This window comes from Mizuhopecten yessoensis, unplaced genomic scaffold (genome assembly GCF_002113885.1).
Source record: "Mizuhopecten yessoensis strain PY_sf001 unplaced genomic scaffold, ASM211388v2 scaffold2123, whole genome shotgun sequence".
Lineage (NCBI taxonomy): Eukaryota > Metazoa > Mollusca > Bivalvia > Pectinida > Pectinidae > Mizuhopecten > Mizuhopecten yessoensis.
In genome coordinates, this window is record NW_018404389.1 from 204,906 (window position 1) to 214,540 (window position 9,635).

The 9,635-nt window shown below is 40.0% G+C and overlaps 1 protein-coding gene across 1 annotated transcript in view; it reads right to left on the reverse strand.

Moving 5' to 3' along the window:
- LOC110445228 (fatty acid-binding protein, heart-like) overlaps positions 1–6,287 on the reverse strand; it is a 23,875-nt gene extending 17,588 nt beyond the window's left edge. The window contains exon 1 of the mRNA XM_021489730.1: positions 6,054–6,287. Within this exon, the coding sequence (XP_021345405.1) occupies positions 6,054–6,123 (70 nt within the window). The 5' untranslated portion in view covers positions 6,124–6,287. The remainder of the gene's footprint in view (positions 1–6,053) is intronic.
- Between the last annotated feature and the right edge of the window lie 3,348 nt (positions 6,288–9,635).

Here is a 9,635-nt window from a genome sequence, read left to right on the forward strand (position 1 = left end):
GTCAGTGTGTGGTCAGTATTAGGATTATCGTCAGTGTGCGATCAATATAAGGGTTATTGTCAGTGTTTGGTCAGTACTAGAATTAGTGTCAGTGTGTGGTCAGTATAAGGATTATTGTTAGTGTTTAGTCAATATTAGGTATATGGTCAGTGTGTGGTCAGTATTAGGTCTATGGTCAGTGTGTGGTCAGTATTAGGTATATGGTAAGTGTGTAGTCAGTATTAGAATAATAGTCAGTGTATGGTCAATATAAGGTTTATGGTCAGTGTGTGGTCAGTATTAGATCTATGGTCAGTGTGTGGTCAGTATTAGGTCTATGGTAAGTGTGTGGTCAGTATTAGAATTACGGTCAAAGTGTGGTCAATATTAGGTCTATGGTCAGTGTATGGTCAATATTAGGTCTATGGTCAGTGTGTTGCCAGTATTAGATATATGGTCAGTGAGTGGTCAGTATTAGGATTATCGTCAGTGTGCGGTCAGTATAAGGATTATTGTCAGTGTGTGGTCAGTATTAGGATTATTGTCAGTGTGTGGTCAGTATAAGGATAATTGTCAGTGTGTGTGGTCAGTATTATGTCTATGGTCAGTGTGCGGCCAGTGTTAGAACTTTGGTCAGTGTATGGTCAGTAATAGTACAACGAAAACAACTGAGATAAAATAACACATGTTTCCGTAAAACAATAACAACCAAGTGCGTTTGATTACCTTGATATAATAGATTCGTTGTGCCCGTCTGGCTGTCGGCAGTAGTATACACGGTTATACAGTTCACGTACAGTGTCCACTCCACATCTAGTAATCTTTATGATTTGGCAAACATATGTTGCGTTCAAATAAAAAATAAACTATAAATTTCTTGATTTTGTGGGTTTTCTCGACATCTCCAATAATTTTCTGTTAATAAATAAAAACGTGTTGCCCGAGTTATTGCTCTATTTGCCGTGTTGCCCGAGTTATTGCTCTATTTGCCATGCTTCTCGTGACGTCAGTCTCATACTTCACAGTAATAATTATATACTGAGAAATATCGTGTTTTTCGTTCATGAGAGGAAACTTTCGCACAAAAAAATTTCTTACGAATACTTCCGGAAGTCGCTGTGGAGCCTTTAGCGGAAGTCTTACAGACAAAGATAGAACTTGTCATTGAAGATCTCACACATGATGGCTTCTATTGCTAGTATACCACTGGAGCACGTGCTTCCCTCTTTAAATGAGTGTCATTTAACAGGTTGGATGATTGTTTCATTTTGTTATCACTGGTGGCGTTGTAAGGCTGGCACGCGCTTACATATTGATCACGTGGTATGTGATATCCAAGTGATATCATAAGTAATGACTATTCTCTTCTATATTATCCAATAGGATAAACAACTCGAATACAAAAACTGTATTTCCAAGCGACATAGGCACTGACCGATGTTTATTTACAATCACCACGACTGATAAACACAATTACACAATAATGTACATCTCACACACAAACATATAACTCCTAACCTGTTAATCTCAATATAATAACCCCATTTAAAAATTAAAAATACACGTGTGCTTCTTGTTACCATTGTCGCCTGAATGACATGTAAAGGTAACAACCCAGCCCATTGGCACGTGCAAAAACCACCAAAAGCGCCACCTATTGGCGTACCTCATACCAAAGAGAAAATAATTACATCCTAGCAATTCCTACCGTCAACCGATTGAAATTATATTTGACCTGTGCTATCGATACATCACGTATGTACACAAGTGAATACAGCTGATGAAACTTTCCTATATCTCATAAATCCGCCCCTTATTTGCAAATGTCAGTGTAGTTCTTACAAAACACCTTATCCTCCGTTTAAGTGACCCCATTGTTCCCCTAAACTAGTGACTAATTTTAGTTATTGAGTTAAATTTCAATTTTTGCATTTTATCAACACATGTTATCAAATCTAGTTGAATTACTACGCCTGGCTCGTCCTTCTAAGGAAAAATGTAGAACAAATGAAAACAAGCAAAAGGCACGCGACCTCTTTAAGCGTGCGTTTGTTCCACCCCATGCATTCCGATGATGAAGAGAGCGAGTGTGCACGTGGCGAAGTTATTTTTTTCTGAAATAAATTGATGTTGACCCATATGTATCTGATACCCTCGACTAACTAGAAATAATGTAAGCATCATTTCAACTCTCCCATCTCACTGATTCTACAGAGATAACACGGCATGGGTGTAATTTACACAAGTAGCGAGTTTATGGAGCTGCTATCAACCATACACAGCACAAAGGTCCACTCATTATCAGCACGAGCGGGGGGAGGGAGTAAAACTTCCACAACCGAACTGAGGGGTATAAAGATGAAACCAGAACGAAGAGATAGACCGTTGTGATCTTTACCGATCTCCTGTTCCAGGTCTTTAATTAGCATTTTGATTTGTTTCTGACTACCGACATTGCCAATTTCCACTAAAATATAAAACGTCCGACGAAAACATGACAAGAATGCTTTTCCTGGCAAGTTTGTTTGTATCTGGGAAGTATTATTTGGCTCCAGCTTTTAAATATATCGATATCTTGTTAATATATGCAACTCCGGTATTTCAGTTCCAAGACATTCTATTATGCAATCTCCCGTAGTCTCAACATACTGTCTGATTTCGTAAGTGGAATTTTATTTTACCGTTTGTTTAACGTGTGCGTTGATAAATATCGGTCTTTGGAATGCAAGGAAGAGCTGATTCTGGCTGCCACAAAGTAGGTTGTTTTTTCCTGTCAGTTTCCTACAGAAAGCTCTGACAGACAAGTCCCTGGTAAAGGTGACCCTGTAAACCTTTTAAAATGCATCAAATAATGCACGGAGCTTGTATAAAAAAAATCTGGGGCTACGCCCCACACATCCCATACGGCATCTTAGCAAATAGTGGGGGTTTCCGTTATATGAAATTTTACTATATTTTCTTTATTAAAACAATATTTGTTGGCATCGCTACGCTCGTCTACTTTGTATCTTGACCCTAAAGTCAAAATAGTGTTTTTAATTTTACCACCTCCGCAAAACCCAAAGTTGCAACGCTCGGCGGAAATATTCTAGCATAAGTTGCATAATTATATTATTGACCGCTCGTTATAGATGATCTGAAAATTAATATTTTTTATTGTAACCTTCCTAACCGCCCGGGCGATATTAATCATATCAATATACAAGAACGATAAAGGGTTTTTTTCGGCTGACAATACTNTCATACAACAGGTCACTAAACACCAATCTATGACAGGTCACTAAACGCTNTAGCTAGTGGCCTTGGGTGTCGCACTGATTTGAAATTATCCGTTTGTTTAGCAACTTAGTGATGCCATGAGTAATTCATTAATTAAACAGCAACGATGTTATGGTGTTATTTGGGGTTCTTTTGTACGACAAACTATTACATGAAGTACTGTACTGTAGGTACAATGTCTGAAGACTAGATATTGTGCGTCCCTACATTTATTTTTTGACGGTGGACCTCTCGTATCCCCCTTGCGGGCGGGACGCCAAATTAGGTAATAATGAACAAGCCCCCTGTGGATTCATACATTTGTCATCACCAGGTTGCCCCTATGAAAATACCATCTGAATTCAAAAACACGCTGTTGATAGAGAATTTGAACCGAAACTTTAATTTTCTTTCCATTACACAAAAAAAGACTTTGGGCGATACTTAAAAATGTTTTTTTCTTCTTGTTAATTAGACATAAAAACAATCCTCAGAACACGGGAAATCGCTTCTGAGACGTTCTAGAAAACACAATCTTTCGGGGGAGATCCCCCAAACCCCCGTTACGGCAGGGGAAAGAACACCTCCCGTAACCTCCCCCTCCTCGTTTTAGGAAATCCTGGATCCGCCCCTGAAGTACTATACATATTCTAATCTTTGGAAGAGGTTCGCACAGAATGAGAATAACCGTTTGATTCGTTCGGGTGGCGGAGGGCAAAATATAGCATGCATTCATACCCCTGAAATGCAATAATTAAAACCGTATTGCAGCAGATGTAAGGGAGCTTTAAGTATATTTCTTAACGCGGGATCTAGGTGAAAGAACTTATTTCACTGACGTCGCTTATTTCACTGACGAGTAAAAAGGCCAAAGTTAGTATAGAAGTGCGGAGAGAACAAATCAGAACACGTCAAAAACGTCACAAACCATTGCTCGAGCCCTTTCGCCGTCTCAAACCGTGGTCCGAGCCCTTTCACCGGCACAAATTATTGCTCGAGCCCTTTCGCCGTCTCAAACCGTGGTCCGAGCCCTTTCACCGGCACAAACCGTGGTCCGAGCCCTTTCACCGGCTCAAACCGTGGTCCGAGCCCCTTTGCCCTCTCAAACCGTTGTCCGAGCCCTTTCACCGGCACAAACCATTGCTCGAGCCCTTTCGCCGTCTCAAACCGTTGTCCGAGCCCTTTCACCGGCACAAACCATGGCTCGAGCCCTTTCGCCGTCTCAAACTGTGGTCCGAGCCCTTTCACCGGCACAAACCATGGCTCGAGCCCTTTCGCCGTCTCAAACCGTGGCCCGAGCCCTTTCACCGGCACAAACCGTGGTCCGAGCCCTTTCACCGGCTCAAACCGTGGTCCGAGCCCCTTCGCCCTCTCAAACCGTGGTCCGAGCCCTTTCACCGGCACAAACCGTGGTCTGAGCCCCTTCGCCGTCTCAAATCGTGATCCGAGCCCCTTTGCCCTCTCAAATCGTGGTCCGAGCCCCTTTGCCCTCTCAAACCGTGGTCCGAGACCCTCTGCCCTCTCATACCGTGTTCCGAGACCCTCCGCAGTCTCAAACCGTGGTCCGAAACCCTTCGCCGTCTCAATCCGTGGGTCCAGCCCCTTCGCCGTCTAAAACCGACGTCCGAGCCCCTTTGCCGTCTATCAGTGTGGTTTCCTCGTTCATATCGTAGAGATGTTGGAGGTGGTGGTGTTACCGGTCTGATAAGTCGGTCAGTGAGTGGTCAAACATTTATGCCTGTAGGTGTCTGGGCAATAATGTTTTCTCAAATCAACAATGCTGAGAGACTTGCTATAGTGATAGGTTGCAACGCCTGTATGACCTATTATCTTGGTACATTCATCTACAATAGTATAGTACTACTTACCTTACAATATACACACCGCCGTTACTGACACTAACTAGTTCAGTAACTAACCGCCAATCCAAAAATACTTTGTATAAAAACTTGTCATTTTCCGATTAATATCTAGCCTTGGTGAATAAATTTAATATAGAAAAACACTTACCGGCTTTAAAAATACTACCATCCGCGGAAATTTATGCAAAAAAGAGAAGATTATGTTCGTATGTAATAATTCTGTCACAGCCCGGTGGATCGAAGGAGGAGGAGGAGGAGGAGGAGGATAGATGCTCGATTTTGGCGATTAACACGGTGTACGATCTAGACTGTGTCGCCAGCAGGCTAGTCTATAACTGTTTATTTTAAAACTCTATTTACATGTACTTTCTTACATTGAAATAAGATATTCATCATTCTAAGAGTGGTTAGCTGACATGCTATAAGAAATGTAGGAGAAAATATCCGGACAAAAAATCAAATACTGAAATAAACAAAGATAAATAACTTTTGGAAAAATTGTCGAATCAAAATTCTTTTCAAGGAAACACAACAACATGTCATGATTATTAAGCCTACTAGGTTTCAAAGAAATCCGTTTAAAAATGTAGGAGGAGATTTCCGGACAAAAAATCAAATACTAAAATGAACAAAGGGCAATGACTTTTGGAAAAATTGTCGAATCAAAATTCTTTTAAGGGAGACACCATTTCATATCATGATTATAATGTATACCAAGTTTCAAAGAGATCGTTCAAAAAATGTAGGAGGAGATTGCCGGACAAACAAAAGTTTACGCCGGCCGGCCGGCCAGACAGATTGACAACGCCATACCATAATACTACCATCAAATTTGATGGACGTATAAAAAGTAAAAAAATGCTTATTTAGTAAGTTACCCATCAATCAATTTAAAAATTGAAAGGAAAACCAATCCATGATTTGATATCATGATATATTATTATATATACATACCTATAGCGGTCATGTATTCGCCGAAATTGTCGCTGCTTTGAATTTCCCATTTTCCATTGAAACTCGCCATGGTTGATTATATAATCCGAGTCTCTTACACAACACAATTCAAAAAGTGTTCACTACAAAGCGAGCAGAACGTGTACAGTTTGCTGTGACTGTTTACTGTGTGGAGCCAGACTCAGCTATCCTGTGGTCCGGTCCAGCGCCTGAGTCTGTTGGCTTTATACGTTAGACAGACTGCGGCATGCTGGAAAAGAAGGATTGGCGATATGGGAAGCCCTGACTCATCCATGACTGTCAGGGAGGCTGCAGTAGGCTGGGACATTACCTCGACTGTTACGTAACGCCGGTACTAACGATTGTTTCCTACATTCTTCACGTGTCAGACGTCAACACAATTTGTCATACAATAACAATCGCACGGAGAACATCCTACAAACAGATGTCATTAAGTACACTCCAGGTCGGATATCAAGTTTTCCAATATTGACTCTAATAAACGTGGCTGAAATGATTTCTTTGCAGTTCTGACCTAGACAAGTGTAAATCTGAAATCGATATTTATCACGTTCGTATCCATTGCTAATTCACCATAAAATATCAATAGACATGCTTCAATGGAATATTAATCACTAAAATATCAGTGCTGTTGATCGACAACTTTTATATCTAAATGTCGCTTTCATTAATATATTCCTCATACAAGGTATTAACTATAAATCATAAAAATAGTTCGTATAAATATTTATAGTATTATACAAAGTGTGTCTGTCAGACTTGATGAGAAACAACCAGCCAGAAATTTCACTATGAAGGATAGTCGATCTGAGATGATTTATAATATTAACCACATATTGATGAAGTTATGTATGGTTTTATCAACCCAAGGCCAACGAATTGACCGAGAACACAGTTCGAGGGTGTAGGTATCCCCGACTTGGGGTTTATCAAACCATGTTTTATCAATAGCATGCTCATCTAAATGGCTCCAACTCTGTAAATATAAATAATTAAGGACATTTTTCCTTATTTAAATGTCATATATCATGAAGTCATCAAATGAATCATACAACAGGTCACTAAACACCAATCTATGACAGGTCACTAAACGCTAATCTATGACAGGTCACTAAACACCAATCTATAACAGGTCACTAAACACCAATCTATGACAGGTCACTTATCACAAATATATGACAGGTCACTTATCACAAATATATGACAGGTCACTTATCACAAATATATGACAGGTCACTAAACACCAATCTATAACAGGTCACTAAACACCAATCTATAACAGGTCACTAAACACCAATCTATAACAGGTCACTAAACACCAATCTTAAACAGGTCACTAAACACCAATCTATAACAGGTCACTAAACACCAATCTATGACAGGTCACTAAACACCAATCTATGACAGGTCACTAAACACCAATCTATGACAGGTCACTAAACACCAATCTATGACAGGTCACTAAACACCAATCTATGACAGGTCACTAAACACCAATCTATGACAGGTCACTAAACACCAATCTATGACAGGTCACTAAACACCAATCTATGACAGGTCACTAAACACCAATCTATGACAGGTCACTAAACACCAATCTATGACAGGTCACTAAACACCAATCTATGACAGGTCACTAAACACCAATCTATGACAGGTCACTAAACACCAATCTATGACAGGTCACTAAACACCAATCTATGACAGGTCACTAAACACCAATCTATGACAGGTCACTAAACACCAATCTATGACAGGTCACTAAACACCAATCTATGACAGGTCACTAAACACCAATCTATGACAGGTCACTAAACACCAATCTATGACAGGTCACTAAACACCAATCTATGACAGGTCACTAAACACCAATCTATGACAGGTCACTAAACACCAATCTATGACAGGTCACTAAACACCAATCTATGACAGGTCACTAAACACCAATCTATGACAGGTCACTAAACACCAATCTATGACAGGTCACTAAACACCAATCTATGACAGGTCACTAAACACCAATCTATGACAGGTCACTAAACACCAATCTATGACAGGTCACTAAACACCAATCTATGACAGGTCACTAAACACCAATCTATGACAGGTCACTAAACACCAATCTATGACAGGTCACTAAACACCAATCTATGACAGGTCACTAAACACCAATCTATGACAGGTCACTAAACACCAATCTATGACAGGTCACTAAACACCAATCTATGACAGGTCACTAAACACCAATCTATGACAGGTCACTAAACACCAATCTATGACAGGTCACTAAACACCAATCTATGACAGGTCACTAAACACCAATCTATGACAGGTCACTAAACACCAATCTATGACAGGTCACTAAACACCAATCTATGACAGGTCACTAAACACCAATCTATGACAGGTCACTAAACACCAATCTATGACAGGTCACTAAACACCAATCTATGACAGGTCACTAAACACCAATCTATGACAGGTCACTAAACACCAATCTATGACAGGTCACTAAACACCAATCTATGACAGGTCACTAAACACCAATCTATGACAGGTCACTAAACACCAATCTATGACAGGTCACTAAACACCAATCTATGACAGGTCACTAAACACCAATCTATGACAGGTCACTAAACACCAATCTATGACAGGTCACTAAACACCAATCTATGACAGGTCACTAAACACCAATCTATGACAGGTCACTAAACACCAATCTATGACAGGTCACTAAACACCAATCTATGACAGGTCACTAAACACCAATCTATGACAGGTCACTAAACACCAATCTATGACAGGTCACTAAACACCAATCTATGACAGGTCACTAAACACCAATCTATGACAGGTCACTAAACACCAATCTATGACAGGTCACTAAACACCAATCTATGACAGGTCACTAAACACCAATCTATGACAGGTCACTAAACACCAATCTATGACAGGTCACTAAACACCAATCTATGACAGGTCACTAAACACCAATCTATGACAGGTCACTAAACACCAATCTATGACAGGTCACTAAACACCAATCTATGACAGGTCACTAAACACCAATCTATGACAGGTCACTAAACACCAATCTATGACAGGTCACTAAACACCAATCTATGACAGGTCACTAAACACCAATCTATGACAGGTCACTAAACACCAATCTATGACAGGTCACTAAACACCAATCTATGACAGGTCACTAAACACCAATCTATGACAGGTCACTAAACACCAATCTATGACAGGTCACTAAACACCAATCTATAACAGGTCACTAAACACCAATCTATGACAGGTCACTTAACAGCAATCTATGACAGGTCACTAAACACCAATCTATAACAGGTCACTAAACACCAATATATAATAGGTCACTCAACACTAATCTATGACAGGTAACTAAACACCAACATATGACAGGTCACTACACACCAATATATGACAGGTCAATAAACACCAATCTATGACAGGTAACTAAACACCAACATATAACAGGTCACTAAACACCAATCAATGACAGGTCAATAAACACCAATCTATGACAGGTCA